The sequence below is a fragment of the Gopherus evgoodei genome, chromosome 13, assembly GCF_007399415.2.
Source record: "Gopherus evgoodei ecotype Sinaloan lineage chromosome 13, rGopEvg1_v1.p, whole genome shotgun sequence".
Classification (NCBI taxonomy): Eukaryota; Metazoa; Chordata; order Testudines; family Testudinidae; genus Gopherus; species Gopherus evgoodei.
Genome location: NC_044334.1, coordinates 17,985,952 through 18,008,330, shown reverse-complemented (window position 1 = coordinate 18,008,330; position 22,379 = coordinate 17,985,952). Strand labels below are relative to the sequence as shown.

General features: G+C 39.4%; 1 protein-coding gene across 1 annotated transcript in view; it reads left to right on the top strand.

The window, feature by feature from the left end:
• PPM1F (protein phosphatase, Mg2+/Mn2+ dependent 1F) overlaps positions 1-15,563 on the top strand; it is a 28,396-nt gene extending 12,833 nt beyond the window's left edge. The window contains exons 2-7 of the mRNA XM_030583002.1: positions 50-180; positions 5,960-6,159; positions 6,873-7,061; positions 8,405-8,548; positions 10,378-10,471; positions 11,767-15,563. Of these exons, the coding sequence (XP_030438862.1) occupies positions 50-180; positions 5,960-6,159; positions 6,873-7,061; positions 8,405-8,548; positions 10,378-10,471; positions 11,767-12,164 (1,156 nt within the window). The 3' untranslated portion in view covers positions 12,165-15,563. The remainder of the gene's footprint in view (positions 1-49; positions 181-5,959; positions 6,160-6,872; positions 7,062-8,404; positions 8,549-10,377; positions 10,472-11,766) is intronic.
• Positions 15,564-22,379: the final 6,816 nt, after the last annotated feature.

The following is a 22,379-nucleotide window of genomic DNA, read 5'->3' as shown; positions in this document are numbered from 1 at the left end:
GGTTCAGTTTAAATTTAATACAATTTTTTTTTTCTTTTCTTCACATCAGGGATGCACCACCTCTTCTGGCAGCATCTTTGATCCACGCTGCAATTGATGAGGTGCTACAGACTGATCTTTCTGTTTTTAAGAGGCAGAGTGTGGAAGAGAAGGAAGAGGGAGACCAGGGGAAGTTCACCTGTAAGTATAATATCCCTCTGTGGATTTCCACAGGGTGTCTGCTGGTACACTTGTAGTTTGAAATATTTCCTAGAATACCTGGTGGGATATTTTGGGAAGCCAATAGGGAGCAGAGCTTTCATCACGCTACGGAATGTGAGATGAAGGATGGTTTTGTGGTCAAGGGGCAAGCATGGAGTCTGGAGACTTGGACCAAGACTTTCAAAACGTTAGTGATTTGTGGTGCCGAATAAAGGGATGTGATTTTCAGAAAATGCCAAGCTGCCTACTTCCTGAAAATCAGAGCTGAGTCACATTGGGAGGAGTAACTGCGCTCTAGCTCTGTTACTAAATGAAAAGACTTCTGTGAAGAGTTGATTCAGTCTTTCTTGAGTTGTTTGTTTCTTTACATGAGTAACCTTTTCAGTGATTAGCTAATGGTAGTCCATTAATGTGCCTTTTCAGTCCACACTGGAATCAGTGAGGTCTCTACTATGCAGCTACATTAAATATCATAAGTGCAACCCATTTAAATCTTTGAGCATCTGTGCCCACACTCAGGGTCAAGGTGACAGCACCTATGGTCACGCTTGAGCCTGCAAGTGTCAAAATTCCAGGCCCTTACATTTGGTGAAACAACTGCCTGAAGGGGGGTTCCAAAGAGGATGGAGTTAGGCTGTCCTCAGTGGTGGCAGATGACAGTACAAGGAGCAATGGTCTCAAGTTGTAGTGTGGGAGGTATAGGTTGGATATTAGGAAAAACTGTTTCACTGGGAGCGTGGTGAAGCACTGGAATGGGTTACCTAGGGAGGTGGTGAAATCGCCATCCTTGGAGGTTTTTAACCCGGTTTGACACAGCCCTGGCTGGGATGATTTAGTTGGGGTTGGTCCTGCTTTGAGAGGGGGTTGGTCTAGATGACATCCTCAGTCTCTTCCAACCCTAATCTTCATGTTTCTGTAAGATCATCAGTACTGTAAGGACCATGTGGTTATTGATGGAGAACTGTTCTTGGACCTTCTACCTGGTGCCTCCATTTTCTCACAACCAGCTGACATTGGGGTAGGGAACAGTCAGTTGCGCACTGTTTGAGCACCGTGTAACAACCAGTTCCATCACATTTATTGAGTAGAATTTTTAACTTTAAGCCTTACCAAACCTCCTTTTACCATTTGATTTGGAGCTAGAGTGAGGGTCGGATGCTGCAGGAATCAGAAGGTAGAAATGGAAATAATCTCTTGGGTAATCTAGTCCATCCCAGACAATGAAATGTTATTTCCTGTTACACATGTTCTCCAGTCTGTTTTTTAAAGCCCTACAGGATGGGGCTTCCACTTCTTACCTTGCAAGACTAATCCACTGGCCATCAGATTCCATTGTCCAGAAATCTTTTCTGATATTCAGCTTAAATTTTCTTTCTTAATTTCATCCCGTAACTCTTGGCTGTATCCTTTACAGCACCCTAAATATTTTCTCTCCCTCCTTGATGTGTACAGCCTTCATGTGTTTGTAGACTGTTATCACTCCCCCTCTATATATGCAAAGAGCTGGTTTAAATCAAATTGGCCAAGACCTAAATAACGAGTGCTAGCTCTCCTCCTCCAGAGCATAGAAAAATTATGTAGTGGTAGACTTCAGCAGAAACTGTGGGAAGGGAAGTGCAGGAAATATAAACAAAATTGTTTTTAAACACAGTCTTCTCAAGACATTTAGCAGGTTTTTAGTCCCACAGATTCAGGAAACATTTTTCATTCATAGGCCAACCCAGTTTGCTTTCTCAGAATTGAGCTGATAGTAAATTGGCCCCATCTCCTGGGATACTTGAAAACTGCAGGCCCTTATGTAAAGCTGAGCTACTTACAATTGTGATCATCTCTCAATAGCTGCAAGCATTTCTTTATGAAACTGGCTTGTTCATTCCCACAGTATCCTAGATGACACTGTAGATGCCTCATAAGCCTTTCATAAATTTTCAACCTCATGGGCCTCACTTCTGCCATTCTTACTCACTTGAGTAATACCTTTCTTTGAGAGCAGTCCCATTGATTTAAATAGAACTACTTAAAGAATAAGAATGGCAAAATAGCTCATGATGGACAAAGCACTAGTAATCAGAAGTATTCACTCACTGCTGCTGTTTTCTGATTCATTGGATTTAATCCTTTTGTATTCTGACTGTGCTAACAGAAGGTTGCCTAGAGGGGGTACACAGTGGTGTTAACTGCCCATGCTTCCTGTTTTTTGGGGGAAGGAGGGCAGAGTTGACTGCTACAGCTCCCAAAGTAGGTAGAACCAGTTAGTAAGAGATGGGATCAGCACTCTTCCCAGGCAGCCTCTGCCAGCGGGGTTCCTATAGAGCCTGGCTGGAATTTAAAGCTGCCTTCACCAGTTAGAATCCACAGGGCAGTATGGTCGTGATACTGCTGATTACCACCCTCTAGGATAATCTGCTTTCCAAAGCAACTCTCACACAGGGTTAAGGAGATGCAGTTTGTGCCCTGGGCACTCAAGGTGAAAGTGTGGCTCAATATTTGTATCCACTTGATTGGATTCTAGATGTGAGTTTCTTTCTTTTGGGGATATGGTGTGTGGAGGTTAGAGTTCTGTAGCCAATGTGATTTCACCAGTGCAGTGCATGTCACTGAGTGAGAACCAGAGATCTATGTCACTGTGGCCCTATGTAGTCTAGAAAAACAAGCTTAAATGTTTTAAACAAGAGTCATTCTTAATGGCACTAAAAGAAATTCCAAAAACAGAAAGGCAAACCAACAAAACGTATCTTTTTGAAGATGACCTTGCAAAAATTGTGTTAGTCTGAGCAGTGTGGTGTAAGGTAGGAGATGGAGGCACAAGTCCACTCAATTTAAACTTAATCAGTTTTTGCCTTTTATTTATAAATTTTCAGACATGATTTATTTATAGTTTCTGATCATATATTTGACAGATAAGTAGATAAGATGGAACAGCTTCAGTCAACATTGAGCATTGAGTCTTGTGTAACCTGCGCAATACGCGTGTGCAAGCTTCAATTAACATAACTTTTGCTGTCTTCGCTATTTTTGCCATGTCACCGTACTACTGTTTTTCCTCAACACAGGGATCTTTTTAGCATTACATTTTATCTTCCTCTTCTATATGTCCTTCAGCACAATACATTCCGTGAACAAATCACCTTTGTGCTGTCAGCTATAAGTATTATTTAAGTAAGCCTACATAAGAGAGAAATGGGCAAGACAACTCATGTCAAGCAAAAGCCAAGCTATAGCCTTAATATAAGTATTAGCCTGGCCTGTCTGAGCTTGTTCACTACACATAATTTAATGTTAATAGTTCGATTAATGAAATGTAACCCTTATTTTTACCATTCAGCAGTTCAAGTTTAAATATCATAATTCAATAAATGTATATCATCCTATGTTATTTATTAATATAACTTCTACTTTTTATTTAAATAGAAAAGTTTTATGAAAAACATATCCTTAGTGTTGTCATATTATCTTTCCAAACATTGGTTTCCAAGTAACTTTTTACTCAAAATTTAGCTTGTAAATCATTAAAAAAACCTGTCAGTTAACCATGGCATGGAGTTCGCAAACCACTTGAAACTTACCTAGACAATAAAAACAAGAATAGAAAAATATAAAGCAAAACCAGAACAAAAATCACAGAAAAAAGAGAAATGAGATAAGATACAAAGGGACAGAAAAAATAGGAGTTGTGGAAAGAATATGGACAGAAAGCAAAAAGGACGCAAGCAACTATTCTAGAGTATGAGGGGATTGGGCGGGGGAGATAGCGTGTGAAACTGTCCAACTAAGCATGTATCTGAACTATGTATATGTGTTTTTTTTTTATTATAGTTTCCCTTGCCCTACTTTTCAGTTGCTTATTAAACCCGCTTGTCTTAACTGTAGGGTAGTAGCCCTCTTTTACTGTGTTTATACAGTGCCTAGCACAATAGGGCCTCACTCCTCACTGATTCCCATATTTACTATTATAATACAAATGATAAATAACTTTGATTTGCTAGGATATATTTTAATCTTTTTAAAAAGAGAAATTTATCTCTTGAGATGAGACTTGCCATATTAGACCAGAATACCATTTCATGAAAATAGACTTCAAACTAATTTTAATAACTTGGGCTAGTGACACAATATCACTATACTGTTTAAATGCCTGGTTAAGGAAACACGCCTCACAGGCATTATGATGTGTAATGGTATGCATATTTAGCATATATTAACCAGCATAAATTGATCTTCTCAATTTAAAAATAGCTGCATAGGTGGTGAGTGCATTTCTCAGAATTAAATATCTTGCCTATTTAAAATTTCTAAAAATAAGTAAATCAAAAGTGATTATATCACAGACCAACCACTTGGCAAAATTTGGTGCATTAAATCAAAGCTGTTTTCATTCTCAGGGTTCAAGAAGGTATCTGAAACTGGACATCCAGTACCATGGATGAGAGAACGTGCTTGAGAAACTGGAGTTAATGCTGAGACATTCTTAGTGCTAGCAAGAGTTGCTATAATATAGAAATTGAGAAGGTAGTTTACCCAGTAAAGAATTTCAGTGCTGTAAAGTAGGAAGATCTGTAATAGTTAATTGCTTTAGCTGTTTAGATGCTTTACTCACCCTTTAAGCAAATTGATTTAGCATTGGGTGATAGTCTTGGACAGCAAACTTAAAATTGCAGCCTACTTGAGAGACCCTGCTAAGCTAGAAATTATCACAAATATCACAGTTTACTGCTCACCAGACTAAATGCTGGGATTAATGAAATTTGAGATGAGTCCAGGAAAGTATTTGAGTGTCTGGCTAGTACTTTTAATGTTGCTCTCTATGAGTGTTGTGATTCTGCTCTGTAATGGCAAAGCAGTAATGTGGCAGAGATGGTCCTCTGTCCCTCATGCTTTTAACATCTGATAGTTCACTTTCTGTGTAAAAATGATTGAAGACAACAGTTTAAACACTTATGCAGTCTGATTATCCTGGGCTGCTACCCAGTTGATCCTTCGAGTGATGCATTCTGTATGTATCCATTGTTTTCAGTGACTATAATTCAACTGCACATAACCCAGGTCTAACCCAGACTAATATTTGTGACCTGTATCAAGACAACAGCAGCCCTGTGCATAGTCTTAGAGTTTTCTGATCTGCATCTAATTTTCTTTATAAACAGATACACTTCCACTAGTATGCACAATACATTGCACTCACAATTCCCAGTACTGGATCTTTTATGTCTAATCTACTAAATTGACTTTGATCCTTGTTGTGACCTTAAGTGGTCTGTTGCCCTGGAGAACTGTCAGCCATTTGATAGCACGATTAACTTCAGAGGTAATAACTATTTATTTAATAAACTGGGTGCCTGAAGAATCCTCTTGTCCATGATACTGTTCTGTTGGGTCAGAACTTTTTGCCTATGATTCTCAAGAGGGGTTTGACTCAGAAGTGTATGGGCCACGCATCATAATATATGCTTGTTGCTTCTTTTTTCATAGTGTCCCAATGGAGTGACTTTCAGAGGGAGTGTTCTGTGTATCCATAGGCACTCGTATGTCTAAAACCAGTGGATTAAAGGGAGGGATAGAACTTTGGCTCCAAGTCAGAGGCTAGTACAGGCAGAGTATGTTGAGAGAATGCATATAGTCCCAGGGAAGGAAACTTGTAGGAAAAGACAAGTGAGGGGGTAAGTAGGAGAGAGGATATTGGGCTTGAATATCATTATTTGTTTTCCTCCTCCTTTTCCCAAACATACAACTAAGTCATGTACTGTCTCTCTGCCATCAGTGCTGGATGGAGGCTCTTTGCAGCGCTGTTTCTTTAATAAGCTACGAGACATCTGCTGTGAATGGCAGAAGCAACTGCCATCCCTGAAGTCACTGAAGCGCTTCCTGCTTATTTCCAGCCATGCCATCCGCAATGTCCGCCGGAAAATGGAGGACAGACATGTTTCTCTCCCTGAATTCAATCAGCTCTTCGGCTTGTCGGTAAGTTTCTGGGGCCAAGAGAGGTCAGTTCTAGCAGTCAAACACCCCTTGAAACACACTTCAGGTCTGTATCGGAGCAGAGACCTACTGGATTGATGTATGTGGGCTAGCCATATAGCAGTTTTTTGTGACATTGTTATGCTCCCACCACAAGGGGGAGAGAGGGAAAATAACTTACTTTGGGGGTGGAGGCTGTTGCTATATTTTGTGAGAGAATTGATGATGTAAAGTTGAAAAATAGCATTTTGGTTGAGGATCAGGGATGTTTACTAAAGATATAATGGAACCACACAACCTTCCAGTCTGCCTTTTCAATTCCTATTCCTTTTGAAGAATCTGGTCAGTGATCAACAAGGAGCAAAGAAAAATAACGCATACCCCCATGAGATGCATATTCTATCTATTTTACAAACTGGTAAACTGATGCAAATTACCCAAGGTTACACACAATTAGTGGGAAAGCTCAGAGTAAAATATAGGCATCCTAATTCCTACTCTCCAAGTCAGTTTGCTAGATCATGCCACCTTACTTTACTTTCCCGGGGAAGATCATGGTGTTTGTGGCTCTGAGTGTATTTGCGTAGTATTGTGTCCATGTACGCACTTGTGCGCTCTCATACATATGTGTGCATATTCTTTCACTGAAATGCTTGCATAAAATCTGGCAATTTACTTTTATTTATGAACTCTTTGTATCTCCCTCCTGCCAAAAGGATGATGTTGATCGAGCATACTTTGCTGTATTTGATGGCCATGGTGGAGTGGATGCCGCCAATTATGCAGCAACTCATTTGCACATAAATGTTGCATTGCACAAGGAGATTCTTAAGAACCCTACTGAGGCCTTGAAAGGCTCTTTCCAGCAAACAGATGAAATGTTCCTTTTCAAAGCTGAAAGAGAGGTGAGTGTGCAGTGTTGAGTTGCCAACCCTCCAGGAATGTCCTGGAGTCTCAAATTAAAGGTCATGTGATGAAACCTCCAGGAATACATCCAATCAAAATTGGCAGCCTTAATGTAGAACCAGATTCCATTGTAGTTAAGCAATTGAGGAATGCTTGGGTGATAGTAAAAAGGAATGGTGTTATGCAGAGAATTTTGATCTCACACAGTTAGACTTTGAATTCATTTTGATTTGTTTGCCAAGTATCCTAAGTGGAAAATATTTCATTGGTCAAATTAAATTCTCTTAAGCACCAGGGCCTGCAAGTTCAGAGAGATGGAAACTTTGAAGTGAGGAGTTAGTGCTCTTTCAGGATCCTTAATCTCAGGGAATATACAGGCAACAAAGAGTTGTTTCCCTGAAAAAAGAATAAAAAATAGCCCCAATATTTTTCATTGCCATTAGGAAGGCAGAGATAGGGTGGCTACATCTGTTTGTATGGGGAAGAAAAGTCACATTCAGTACTGAAAACGTTCTTGCTGCTGAAGTTAAAATCAAACTAATTCCTCTACTTTTCAGAAAAACCTAAATAACCAAATGGTTCTGAGCCCTTCGAAACTCACGTTTCAACTAATGTTGAGGTAGCAAAGACAAGGGGAAGAGCATAAATGTAGCAGTGTCAGACATTTGAACGCTATAATAGTTTCTTCTAAACCTATGTTTTCTCTTATGTTTGTACCTTTTATTCAGTGGATTGCCATTCACAAAGGTCTAAATTGCTGCATAGTTAACAAGCTTTAATTAACCCTAATAAAGGTTAAGATTTTGTCATGGTTATTTTTAGTAAAAGTCACAGACCAGTCACAACCTCCATGAATTTTTGTTTATTGCCTGTGACTGGTCTGTGACTTTTGCTGCTGCGGGTCCATGGTTTCCCCTGCCACCGTGGTGGCTGGGAGCTGTGGGGCCAGTTCCCCCTCTGCCCATGGCAGCTGAGGGCTGCAGGGTGACCATATTTCCCAAAGAGAAAAAGGGACACCCTCAGCCTCTCTCCTGAGGCATCTCCCTCCACACTCAAGGCTGTCACCCATCACTGGAACCCTGATGAGGGCCCCCTCAGGAGTCCGTCACCTGTCTTTGGAACCTTGCAAGGGGCCGCCTGTTCCTGGAACCCTGCCACAGCCCTGCTAGCTGCCAGCTCCAGAGTCCTTCAGCCCCAGGGGCTGAAGCAGAGAATGTCACGGAGGTCTCTGGAAGTCACGGATTCCATGACCTCCGTGACATAAACGTAGCCTTAACCCTAATTTACAATGTTATGATGTTAAACTGCAGTTTAACTTGCACTGCTCTGTTTCTCTTTGTAGAGGCTGCGGAGTGGTACAACAGGTGTATCTGCCTTAATTGTAGGGAACAGGTTACACATAGCCTGGGTTGGAGACTCTCAGGTAATGTTGGTGCAGCAGGGAAAAGCTGTGACCCTGATGGAACCTCACAAACCTGAAAGAGAAGTAAGCCTATTTTCTTTGGCTCTCTCCTCTGATGGCTGTAATTAATTTACTTTTGGCTCACTTAATCTCTTTAAATGAAGACCTGGCCAACTACCAGCTGACACTGAACTGCTCTCTTTGTAGACAGGTTATAAAAAAGATCTCTAAGTAGCCTTGGAACTATTTGGAATCTCTAGATTCCCTGGAGTGTGGCACATATGCAAGTCTATAACTAGAATGACAAACTGAGCTGATGTATTGGTGGCAGATCTCTTCCTTGCAATGGATGAGGATACAGTCTGTTAGCAGTTGTTAAATGGTCATGAGTTACAGCTATTAAATGTAAAGTCTCTAGCAGGACTAGAGAGAGCTACTTCTCAGTGATTTCATCCCTTTTAAGTTGGATGGTTATGGAGCATAGTTATGATGTGTCAGTCTTGCCTTTCTCCTGCCTAGTTGTGTGTTCTCAATGCATTTTTTTCCAAAGGAAAAAAGGATTGTGCTGAAGAACAGACTTGATCTGTCCTCTCAGTTGGGAATGCCCTTAAAAAAATAAAAAGAACCTTGTGAAAACTGTAATACACCTCTACCCCGATATAATGCGGTCCTCAGGAGCCAAAAAAATTTCACCGCCTTATAGGTGAGACCATGTTTTATCGGGTTTGGTCTTGCCAGTACACTGTGCCGGTCTGGACCAGCTTCCCCGGCGATGATTCAAAGGGGCCCGGTGCTGCAGCCACTGCATGGAGCCTCGGTCCATTTAAATCACCACTGGAGCTCCAGCAGCAGGGCTCAGGCAGGGATTTAAAGGGCCTGGGGCTCCCCGCAGCAGCCAGAGCCCCAGGCCCTTTAAATCACTGCTGGGGCTCAGGCAGGGATTTAAAGGGCCTGGGACACCGCACGAATTCGGATATAAAACGGTAAAGCAGCAGGGGTCAGGTGGTGCTTTAAAGGGCCCGGGCTCCCCACTGCTTTACCGCGTTATATCCGAATTTATGTTACATCAGGTCACATTCTATCAGGGTAGAGGTGTACTATGGAATTTTGCATACATAGCAACCGTAAAAAATCTACAACTGCAAGCCTTTTATTAACAAAATTAACTAATTTTTCTTTTTTAAGTTACCATTGACTTAGTAAATTAATGTTTTAATTTCAGACCTGGCTTGCATAATAGCATCATTCAAAAAGCAATAATAGTCTAGTATCATAACTGGCTTAATTAATCTTACATTTCTTTTTATTAAAATAGGTCAATATTACTAAACTGATTTAAGTACAAACTGAAAAGGCAGTAGCAAGTTTTTAGGGGTGGCATTGCGTGAACCTTTTCCTTTATAGTATGAACAATATAAAATTTTTTGTAGGGCTTGAGGAAGATGGATTATATTGATGAAAATGAAATTTGCCTCTAAATGCACATTTTATATGTACATCTGAAAACTTTAGCTTTACAATTATCCTTTTCTTCCTACTTCCGTTCACAATCTTAAATATTTGCACGGTGATGGGGATATTGCCACTCCAGTTTGTTCCTATAGAAATGACTTAGGGATTCTTCCCTTTTGTTTCACGAACAAGCAATGATGCAGTCATAGAGAAGATGTCTTGTCTTGTTCATGTACACTCAACTGAATGTTGCAATAAGGCTGTTTCTGTTTATTAGCACATTTTTCTCTGAACACTCTTGATTCCCATTTATTTAAAAATATAAAGCTGTTTGCATCCTACTATAAGTATACGAGTTGAAGGGATTTAAGATTTTTCTCTGCAACACTGGCTAGCAGTGAATTTAGTGAGGTATGGGATATGCTCTTGGTATAAAGAGTTGATGTGCTTTTTTCTTCTAGGATGAGAGAATGCGTATAGAAGCCCTAGGTGGCTGTGTGACCTACATGGACTGCTGGCGAGTCAATGGAACCCTTGCTGTTTCCAGGGCTATTGGTAAGTAAAGCCATCTAAGTTAGTCAAAATTGAATTATCCTTAAATACATAATCTAAAAAATCCTGGGGCTGAATAAGTAGACAGCCATTCATTAATAAAGAGATTATAGTGTTTGCCCAGCTTGGGCCAAAGAGTAAATTGCTTCTATTATTGTAATTGCTTGAATAATGGAGTATTAAATTGTTTGATCAGCACAACCCTTATCAGTTTGTGAAGGAAAAAATAAAACTATTTCAATTCCTTCTTTGAAACATCTATAACAACATATCATGTTGCAAATGAAAGCCCAACAAGCTTGCAGAGTATATTGTACATGACACCAGAGCAAATATTGGCTTCTGATCTGATAGATGTCTGAATATCTCTATATAAGGTGGGTGAGTTAATATCTTATTGGATCAACTTCTGTTATTTAAAGAGACAAACTTTTGACCTTAGAGTATTTTTTATTTTAGTATCTACGAGTTGTTCTCTTCACTATGTTTCAAAAGTCAAATTGTTGTCATCCTTCAAACTGCAAATAGCTAACATAAACATTGGCAGTGGACCATTAGCATTTAAATGCTAATATTCCCAAATGCCATGGAAAGACCTTTCTTGGATGCTTGCCACTTAAAGTAAAATGAGAAAAGACGCTAAGCAATTGCAGTAAGTGAAGAATTGTAATGGCTGAACTGAAGAATCTTATCATGGATTTATACAGTATCTTTTTTTTTTTTTTTAATTGAGAAAGTGGTAAGCTTGTATCACTTGTGTTGAAATGAATGTGTACAGGTAGAACAGTTGAATTAAGTAGTTGGGCACTGTACTGCATGCAACGGGATCTTCTTATTCCTGTCATGTCATCGCTAATGAAAATAAGCTTCCTCCCCGGTGTTCCAAGGGTTTCACAAGATGCACACTTCTTAAAAAAAAAAAAAAAAAAAAAAGGCCAAAGCATCCCAGCATTTCCTGAGGGAGGAAAATCTGAGGTTTTCCTTGGTGAGCTCCTCATACCATCCTGTTCTGTAGGAGGGATATAATGAGCCATGGTACCATCCCCAAAACACCAAAGGTGCCCTTAAATCCATATGAATCCCAGGGGAGCATTAGGAATTGAAGGCCTTCTCCACTGGCTCTGTAGTCCCCAACCATCTCCTTCCTTCATGGGGCATTGAGAGAGCTGTGCATGGATCTCTGGGATATGATCTGGCCCTAAAATAAACCATTGCAATTCTGGGGAATCATAGAAACAGTTGACTGGTGAGGAGGCAATGGCTCATAAAGTAATCAGATTTGTATCTTTTCTTGTTAGGTGATATATATCAGAAGCCCTATATCTCTGGAAATGCAGATGGTAATTCATTTGAGCTGACAGGTTCTGAAGATTACTTGCTCCTGGCCTGCGATGGATTCTTTGATGCCATCAGACCATATGACGTGGTGGATCTGGTCCTAGATCACTTAAAGCAAAGCCAAGGAGATGGTCTCAAGGCAGCAGAGAGACTGGTGGCTGCAGCAAAGGAAAATGGATCCAGTGACAACATCACTGTCTTGGTGGTCTTCTTAAGGGACCCCCGAGACCTCTTGGCAGACTGCTTGGGAGACCCTAAAAGCCTCAGAGCTGCTGAGGGTGCAGAGGATTCACCCTTTAACTTTTTCAGTTCTGAGATGAACAATCAGAGCGACAGCCACACAACGACAAAATCTTAACTCTCATATGTTACACAAAACAAATTTTCTTTCCACTGAAGAAGCATCTAGTAGGATGGGTAAAATGTCAGGAATAAGGTGACCAAAATTCCACAAAGAAAAATGTCAGAGCTCATCTTACTATATTCATTGTCCCCTCTTCCCCTGAAACAGCTGAGCAGGCTGGAAGACTTGTGCAGCTACTTCTTCCCTGGAAATAGTATTAAAGTGTTTGCCAGGTTGCCAGTTCATGTCCCTCTGTCCTGGAGGTGGTAAGGAATGTATAAGCTAATGGAGAAGAATACTTATTTGTATTATGCTTATTTGAGTTCTGCTTTAATTTAAAATAGTGCTTAAAAAAGGAAGCTAACATGCAGATAGTTAATTGTAATGTTATCTATTGAGGGTGAGAGTGTGTGTGTGGCAGGGGGGAGCCATCATCAAAGAGAAGCTTGTTTCTGCACACACACACACTCTCTCTGTAACCAGGTTCAGTATTCTAGAGGATCAGGAGTGGGATCTTGTGCTCTTCATTACATACCCTCAGAGACTTCTCAACTTCATCATTTTGTACCAAAGACAAAATTGTGAAAGAGGGTGATGTAATATAAACCTCATCCTTTTAAAGAGCCATTTGACTTTTTGTATTTATGGGGAAAATAACATGGAACACGTTAGGAGGGAAACTAAGACTATCCCAAACAGAAGAAGCAATTTGTAGTTAATTACTTTCTGGCATGGTCTGGTAATTATTTTAATTGCCTGATATGGAAAGACTAACTTTAGATTAAGGGTGAATTATTTCTGTGACACAAACACACTTTATTAGCTCTTTGGTAACCTGAAAAGAGAGGACACTTGCTGACTGTGTTTGAAAGGGGTCCATGGAAATTGTGTGTATATGCTCTGCCAATTCACTAGGCCCTGTTCTTGCCACATCCTCTTTTATGGTTTGCTATAAACAAAGTGAAGTATTTTATTTTTCTCTTTTCATAAAGTTTTTGAGTATTTACTGAATATTATGATTGTGGGAACTTTTTTTGCAGTTACTGTATTTTGTTGTGGTTTCTTTTTATTTAAATAATTAAGAATTTTAAAATATACACTTTTGTTGTCTGGCTTTAAAAACTGGCCACCTTCAAGTGCCTTAAGTGTTTCAGAAAAGGATGGGAAAGGTTAGTTTTCTATCAAATTCAGGTGACCATGTTCTAGTTATGTTTTTAAAATTTGATTTATTTAATTAATATAAATATTTTAATGCACTTACAGCTCTTTCATTTTTTTGTGAATGACTGAGCAAGAACTGTGTTCCAAGAACATTTTGTTTTTTGGTGTTGCCAAACTTTGTGTTGATTGTGAGGCTCCTGATATTTGGTGTTTTCTTAAAGGCCCCAGCTAGCTGGCCTCAGGTTATTTACCTGAGAATCTTTGATTTCATTTTAAAAAAAATTTCTAACCCTCAGTTTTGTGGATGAAAACAAACCCTATGTGCTCCAATACCATTGTGTACATGTTCAATAAAAAGAACCCCAAGTGTTTGTTTAAAACAAAAAAAAATGTTGGGCCTGACTCATGATTGCTGGACTTTTGGCAATACTGCATTTATGATATATTTGATACAGTAACTTTCTGAGGAGGTGAGAAGTTGAGATTATACTAGAGAACCATGTGACTGGTATATAACATGCCTGGGTGCAAGCACACGGAATGTGTGCATATATCATTGCATTGCTTAGCAGGTAGTAGACCCATGACAGTCACGATCAGTGCTGCTGGAGCCTCTAGTCTGATTCTGTCACTGTTCCCATCACCAGGACACTTTCTGTAGGAGCAGGTTCTGAGAGTTGTATTGCAAATTTATTGTATAACTTTCGTATCTGAACAGAAAAAGCAATCCATCAGGTGATGGGTTGTAACATCACTTTTGACTTTGGCACACTGTTGTCATACAGCAGTCCTGTTGGTTAAAATGCCCTGAATATTTTAAATTGGAAATGTTTTAAGGGGAGTAAACTTCTATGGAAAATTGAGATTTGTCTTAGCTTGATCAGATAGCAGCCTTAAAATAATGAGATGGGGCGAGGAGGCAGAGCAGCACTGATTGTGTTCATGCTAGGATAAGCTGTTAGCTAACATAAGATAATTCAGTTATCCAAGCGATTTCTTTGTCAGGTTACCCCCAAAAGATTGTACAATTCAACATGGTAGCTCCATGAGTGTGGGTGGGGGAATATTCCACCACCTAGTAACTCTTGACAATGGCTCTGTTACTATATTTTGGAAAGGCAGTAACCTCTCCATAGTTAAGGTTGTAACCATTTTTCTGTTATAAAGAGAAATTTTGCTACCCTTCTAAAATGCTTGAGAGAAGCTTTCTCTTACTGAAAGTGAGCTAGGTAAGTTGGTAGGTCAGAGGGATTTTTTTGTGCCAAATCTGGCTGTTCAGTTTTGGAGACTTCTCTGATTATAAGAATAATTCAGTGAATCTTTGTCATATCCTTCCTCTAGAATGATGCAACCTAGAAGCTTTGGCTTAGATTTGTTTGTAGGGGTTTTGGTGACCACTAGTGCATTTTGGCATCTTGAAGAGACCGGTCCCCATATTCAGAAATAGAACATTCTGTGTGTCTCTTATGGACCTGTCAGGTTCACTGTTACTTTTGTCAAAACCAGGATAGCTTATAGAGGTGGTGTAAGATTTGGAAGATTCATAAAGTTGCTGTTTTGTTTCAGAACTTGGCCAGCATTTCAAAGATATGGAGGGAAGCAGGCAGACTTTAAAAGCCATGCCTTTGTCCTACCTTTCTGTTACAATCTTCTGCACGGTAAAGCTGCCAAAATTAAATAAATCCACCTGAAACTTCTGACTGAGGCTCCTTGCCAGGTGAGAATATCTTAGCCAACTATCAAGTGACTAAGACATATTTTTCAGATATGAGAGCTAAAATGAGACTTCACCTTAAAGCAAAAACTAACAAATGGTTTAGACTAGAAGAATCCATAGTTAGTGAGAAATATGGATACTTTGATTTGTAGTTATTTGCTATGGATTTTTTTTGAATCTTCATGGACTAATGGAGAATTGCTGGATGAAATCCTGACTCTACTGAAGCCAATGACAAAACTCTGATTCAGTGGGGCTAGAATGTTCTATTGAATGACCCTCTATCCTTTACAGAGGATCATACAGGCTTTCAAAGGTCAGCAGCTCCTACAGATCTAAGCAGAACCAGTCAGGTTAAAAAGTCAGCAGATGTTAAGTACGTAGACAAGTATATTATGACTAAAACTGTTGTCATCAAAGTGCAACCTGCTGTACACAGTACTTGCAAATGCGAATGGCTAGCCAGCTACAAAAGCAGTTTCTCCTCCCTTGGTGTTCACACCTCAACTGCTAGAAGAGGGCCTCATCCTCCCTAATTGAACTAACCTAGTTATCTCTAGACTGATTCTTACCTGCATATTTATACCTGCCTCTGGAAACATCCACTTCGTGCATCTGACGAAGTGGGTATTCACCCATGAAAGCTTATGCTCCAATACGTCTGTTAGTCAATAAGGTGCCACAGGACTCTTTGTCGCTTTTTACAGATTCAAACTAACACGGCTACCCCTCTGATATTTGAGTACTTGCAAAAGTAGTTTCAGAGGTATCAATAGTTGTCCCTGATCAAAATTTGATAAACCTAAGGAATTTTTATCAAAGAAGAAAAACTTCAACCTGTAGCATTTAGTACATATCAGGAATTTTAAAAAGAGGAAGGGGGGAGTGTCATTTTGAATGACATCCATAAAAAATATTGAAAACCCAGGAAACTCTAAACCAGTGGTCCCCAACCTTTTCATCTGGCGGGTGCCAGATGAAGGACCTTGGCGGCGGTCGAGCATCCGCCAAAATGCCACCGAATTTCAGTGGCATTTCGGCGGTGACGCTTCTAGATGACGTTGCTTGTCGGCAGCAAGCAGCATCATCCAGAGGCGCTGCCACTGAAATGCCGCCGAATTTCGGTGCCATTTCGGCAGATGCTCGACCGCCGGCCAGGACGCAGGCGCATTTAGATGCCCCTGCGGGCGCCATAGTGCCCGCAGGCATGACATTGGGGACTGCTGCTGTAAACCTATCCTTTGCTCTCTCTGTGTAAATCACACATTTTATCTTGATTTAGGAGGCTTTGTGTATGTACATATCTTAGTGCTGTATATGACACTTACGTGATTGGTGGCATATGTACTCCTTATGGACAGTGAGGAATGAGTTTCTTTGCTTATTCATCTACATTTAAAAAAAAATCTGCTTTTCCTGAGACCTGTCTGTGGCCATTAAAAAGACACAGATCTTCATTCACTGTAAAAATCTTCTTTTTCTTTTTGATTCTGTGTATTATTGACTAATTAGAATTATCAAATCATTCCGATTGTTCTCTGGGCAATGGGATAGGGAGTTAAGGTCATTTGATCTTAACTTTATTTCCATACATTCCAATGCTTGGTCTTTTTACAAGTTTTTTCTTCAAAATTTCCTGGTTTTCTTTGCATTTACCATTCTCTTCATATTTGTTTCCCACTGCCAACTCCTTAAATTATTGATATGGCGTAGCTTAACAAAGGTGTAGTCTCAAGTGTGTGAACACTTTTTTAAAAATGCATTTTTTTTTAATTTTTGTTTTGTTTTTGGCAGTCTAAGACGCCTTTATAGCTAACAGCAAGGACATGTCCTGAGTTCTCTTGTTGAACTCGGCATGTAAAACTGTTCATGATTCCAGCCAATTTCTCAGTTTTAGGCCCATAGGTTTGAGTTATAGGTAGGGCCCTATGAATTCTTTGGATGCCAAATTGTGCTTAAGAAAGTAAACTTTTAATTAAAACAAAATTAAAAACCCAGCCCTTAAGTTATTGCTTTTCTTTGAAACTCTGAGTGCAAATGTTGACACTGGCTTCTTCTGGAGACACAGAAAGCCTGAAATGATCTGAGAAGTGTGACATTCCTTATTTATGTAACTGGGTTGGTAATGCTGAAACCTAATGATAGACATTTAAATGTCAACATAAAATGATCAACTGCAAAATAGTTCAACGATTTAGCTGGAAGCTTTGATTATCCCACAACCCCAAACTACCCAGCTGTCAAAACCTGCAGCTTCACTCTTGACAATGTCTAAGATGCAGTTTTACATCAATGATGTAAAAGAAATTGGCATGTTGAACATGTGGGGACAGCATCAAATTTAAACACAGGGAGTTACTATTCCTATTGTACTATTAATTTTCATATTTAAACTCCCTTTAAATGAAACCAGAATTTCTAGTCTGCCTCAAGAAATGGCTACAGAATCCCAGAATCTTTCTGTAGAACTTAAGTTCAGCTTCCAGGGACTAAACACTCTTGGAATAGAAATGAGTATCATCCATGAGTGTACTAGAAAAAAGTATAATTGATCAAGGGAAGTACTGGACATGACACAGTTTAGATACTGGTAGCAGAGTTCAAAGGGACACCATCAACTTAAAAATCACATTTACCGGAAATTAATTTTTTTACCTTCTTGTGTTAAGGTTACTATAACCTGAGCAAGACAGGGGCAGGGAGGAGAATGTAGTCTTTATTTTGTCAGTCTGTTTCTGCATTTAGGAGCCATTTGTATATAGTTTTACTGTTTCCTCTGTGTAGTCAGTCAGATTTCCCTGATTTTGGAGGTCTTTTACATAGCAATAGTAAAGGAGGGGAAAGTGATGTGAAACCACAAAAAATGGCTGAGGGACTCGGCAGATGTAGTACCTGCAACTATTTTTCATCTGACTAGATTTCAAGTTGGATAGTGTCCCTTTTAAGAAGTAGTTTAGAGTAACCAAGCACTAAAATGCAGTAGTCTTTAAAAACAATGCAACACACACTTAAAAGCCTCATCTTCTGTTGGATGAAAACCTGCTTTTTCATGATATTTGGATATGTTACAAGTCTCCCTTGTGCTTGAGCAACTCAGTTCTCATCCTTTTTACTTTTATTCTTTAGTGCTTGAAAGAAATGTAAAATAAATTAATAAATCAAATGTTCTGGGTCTAACCTAAACAAAAGGACCAGAAATTCATAACTCATGGCTGTAAACAAGGAGAGTTGTTCAAGGGAAAAGGAGTCCTGTCACAGTCTGTTAATGTCTGTTTGACATGTAGTATTTTGTAGAACCTTTGAGAGCTAGAGAGAGAGAGAGAGGCGCAGAGCAATTTTTAGAACAGTGGGGGAGGGGGAATTAAGTAAAATCTACACTCTAACAGTGACAGAGGAATGAAAGAGAGCATGCAAGACAGGAACACATTTAAGTGTTATTAGTGCCTATTTTAAAAAGGAAGTGGGCTGGAAAATAGAGCTACAAATGTCAGTTTCTTATGGAGAAATATCAAGTCCTGGCAGAAATTAAAAACACTTTTAAAATGGCAGAACTAGAGTGATAACCTTGTCTAATAATAGTGAGGTGTGGGGTCAGGAATGGGATCAGAGTAAAAGCATCCAAGGTGATTTCTGTGACCTTGCTCAGTATTGTTGTGTCCTTAGAGGTTCATGCTGATAAGTGGAATTCTTCTAAACACATTGCATGTGAGGGAACTAGGCTGAGATACACAGTTCTGTGTACACAGGTTATTGGCTACCACACTGTTGCTGCTATAAGTAAATGCCATGAAGTGTGTTTAATGAATTGATACTGCTGGTTGGATCTGATATGAGTAATTGGTATGGAGTTGTTTCAGCAAAGTTGGCAGTTGAATAGTGTTAATCACAGTGATGACTTTAATAGCATTTAATAGACACTTTTATCAGATTCAGATCAGATGATCTATTGCTTTAAAAAAAAATCCCAGTGCAATTAGCATTATATGGTAAAAAGACACTAAAATTGCCAGAAGAAAGTTGTGGGGTTTTTTTCTTTCTTTCTTCCCCTGTTGAGAAGTGCTTGCTTTCTGGGTTCTGGTTATAGGTCTGCTGCGCTTTCCATTGGAAAAGTACGCTTTCACTTGATATTTTAATAAAAGAATAGTTTTGAGCTGAAATTTGGAGCCACCTCCCAGAAATCCTAAATGGAGCTTTCCAAAACAGAGATGCTATTAAAGACTAGGAAGGAAATACAGATGTTTTTAAAATATGTATTGGACAATAGGTCTTGGCTCCTAAGGTGTCACTGAAGATTGCTTAAATCACATACAAGTCTATGAAGGGTATATATTGAAGAGTTGTTTCAGTTGAAGCTTCCTAAGATTAAAAAAGCTATGTTAAAAGAAAATTCGAGGTCTGACTTGACAGACAAAAGCTAGGAAAATTTGGAGTCAAGGTTGCAACTCCATTCTTAGCACTTAAATGCCACAGTGATGGGTGTTCTACAGACACTGAAAGATTAATGGATCACTGTGCACAGTTTGAGGTTATGTATTGCCACATGTGTTGTATTTGAGTAAAAGCAAATGCTTCTGGGGATGTGTGGGGGAAATGTCAGCCTTAACTGAATTTTTCTGATCCTTGTTAGTCTAACACTTGAAGAGTGCAGGTGGCTTTTATATATCTAGATTGCTGTTAGTTAAATTTGGATTAAAACTTCCATTCTTACTTACAGGTGCCTTTAGGCACTAGTGCAATATCCTAGTCACAGTGTGCTAGGCAATATACTAACAGAATAACAGCCTCTTTGCAGTTGTTCATAACTTTGGACTCTTTTCTTTTGGGTTGAAATTTCTCAGCTTCATCTCTGCTCAAAAATTTGTGATTGGAAAACTAATGCAAAATCATCTAAACTGTATTGAATATTTAATGGTTTTCCCCATGAATCTATTATGTATATATCTTTTCAAGTTTGGGCTGTGAACAGGAAGGGTGGTTGTGACCTCCTGCCGCTTTCTTTCTGATTAAGTGGAGGAGGTGGTTCCAAAAATTTCTGTTGTAACAGTGTCCTGGTCTGGAGAAGGGTAAAAACTACTGCTCTGAAGCAATCCATTTGGTTGGCAGAATGCTACCATTGGAACGTCTGTGCTACGAACCAGAACCCTGTTTCTACCAAAAAGGTTAACTTGTAGCATGGACAAGACTAGGTTAGTCCCATCCACACTAAGAGCTTGAATTTTAGTTCAGTGCAGCATTTTAAAGTCACTGTTTATGAGCCCCTCTGAAAAGAAGAAACCCTTGTGAGCACCCTAATTTGTTCAGCAATTCTAGTTTTATGTGAGTTTTCCAAGCTGTGCACATTCCTGCTGAGATTGTTTACTTTCCTGTGCACCAGCAACAAAAGACAGCTGTGTTGGCAGCATAGGAAATTTTGCAAAATGCAACATTTGTCAAACAAAGGAGGACAAAATCAATAGAGAGAGAAAATGTTTTCAAGCTTCTTGGAATACAAACAATGGAATACAAAAAATCCAAGCTAGAAGAAAGTTGGCAGTGCACTGTCTGAACATATCTTAGTTAAGGAAACCACTGTTTTAAGCTAATGCATATTGTCTGCTTTATTTTATTGACAAGCTTCCTACACTCAGGGGTTCATGTCTTGTTGCTGTTGTGTACTTTTTAGCATGAAGAAATGAGACAAATATTTAACTTGCTGATGACTGGGGATCTGTTTCTGCATTTGTCTTCGTTAAAACATGATTTACCAGAACTTTCTGCTTTCACAAGTAATGAGACATATTGCACAAATCTCAATGACACTTTACTATCACTAGTCATGGCTTTTTTGTGATAACTCATGCATTTGCCCAGCCTAGTGACACTGCTCTATATTGCCATACTGAAGACAACAGTATTGTCATACTAGTATCTCTTCCCCTGGTGAATTGATCTCCAAGGCCTAGCAATATATGGGAGGTAATGCACTCAGCTCCAGGGGGGTTGTGTCATTCAGCAGTGACTTTTGCCAGTTGTGAAGGGAGTATTATCCATTCCTTGGTCAAAAGGATGATGTCCTTTAGGACTTCAAGGATAAGGGAGACATAGCTAGAAAACAAGAGGGATCTTAGGGGCTTCTGAGGGGGGTGTCCAATGCAATCTGTTTCTGTAGATGCCTCTGCATATTGTCCTTTTCTAGCTGTCTAATGTGACCCTAGTTATTGCTAAGCTATTTATTAATGATGCTGTTTGCTCTAGGGTTTGAGCAATATAGTATATAAAATGTCATTCTTCTTTGCTAGAGATTCTCTGTGATGGGAGGAAATGTTATACTAGTATAAACAATGCATCTATTTTTACCTTTAGTTCTAGAGATCTAAGTCTGCCTCTTATCCCCTCCTCATTTTTCCTTTTCCTCCCACTTCTCCCTTGCGGCTCCTCATCTAGAAAGGAAGAATTTTATTCCTTTGGAACCAGCATCAAAGTTTGCATGTGACTCAGACAATAAACTCCACCTGAATTGTTGGCTCAGTGCAGATGCCCTGTATAATTTTGTCCAGTCTGACTAAATTCCACTGGAAAAATACAAATCTGTGGTCTGATGCTGTAAATGAGCCTCTGGCATTCGGAACGTAGGAAATACCGTACAGAGTATACAGGACTAGATGACCCACTGGTTTGATGTCACTGACATTGGCCAATACCAAATGTTTCAGAGAGAGACTTGAATCTCCTATTATTCCATAACCTGCCACTAGAGGATGCTTCATCTTAAATCTAGGCAGTTAGAGCTTCTTGTGCCCGTAACATGGGGGTTTATATTGCTTAACTTCTATCCTTGTCTGGGACACACCTTGCTATCACCCTGCCCATTTTACACTGGTTTGAAAGGAGAATTATTTGCCTCTTCAGTTCTTCCTTTGCTCCCCACCCCAAGTAAACAAAAAAGAAAGACAATCTAATACCTATACTTTGTATTTTGAGTGACTGATCAAACTTCTCATCCAAGACATTTCTCCAGTGTTAGGTGTATATAATATAATGTAAACACAGTATCAGACATCTAGTAGTAATGTTAGACTTTTGTAACTACTTGTATTGATTAAAAAATGCACATAATTATGATCAGTATTAAAATAGTTTTTGAGAGTACACAACTCTTGCTTTATTCTGGCAACCTCCTCTCAGTGTGTTGGCTAATGAACCTTGGATGAAAACAAGAAGGGCCGATTATTAGAAATAAGGGATCTGTTGTGTCATTTAAACACAGTCCTCACTTATTTATTTTGACTATTACTGTGCAGTTGCAATCCTGAGCAGAGAGGCTGTGATACAGCAGGTTTTGTAAGCTGTGGCTTAAGCAGTTATCCAGTATT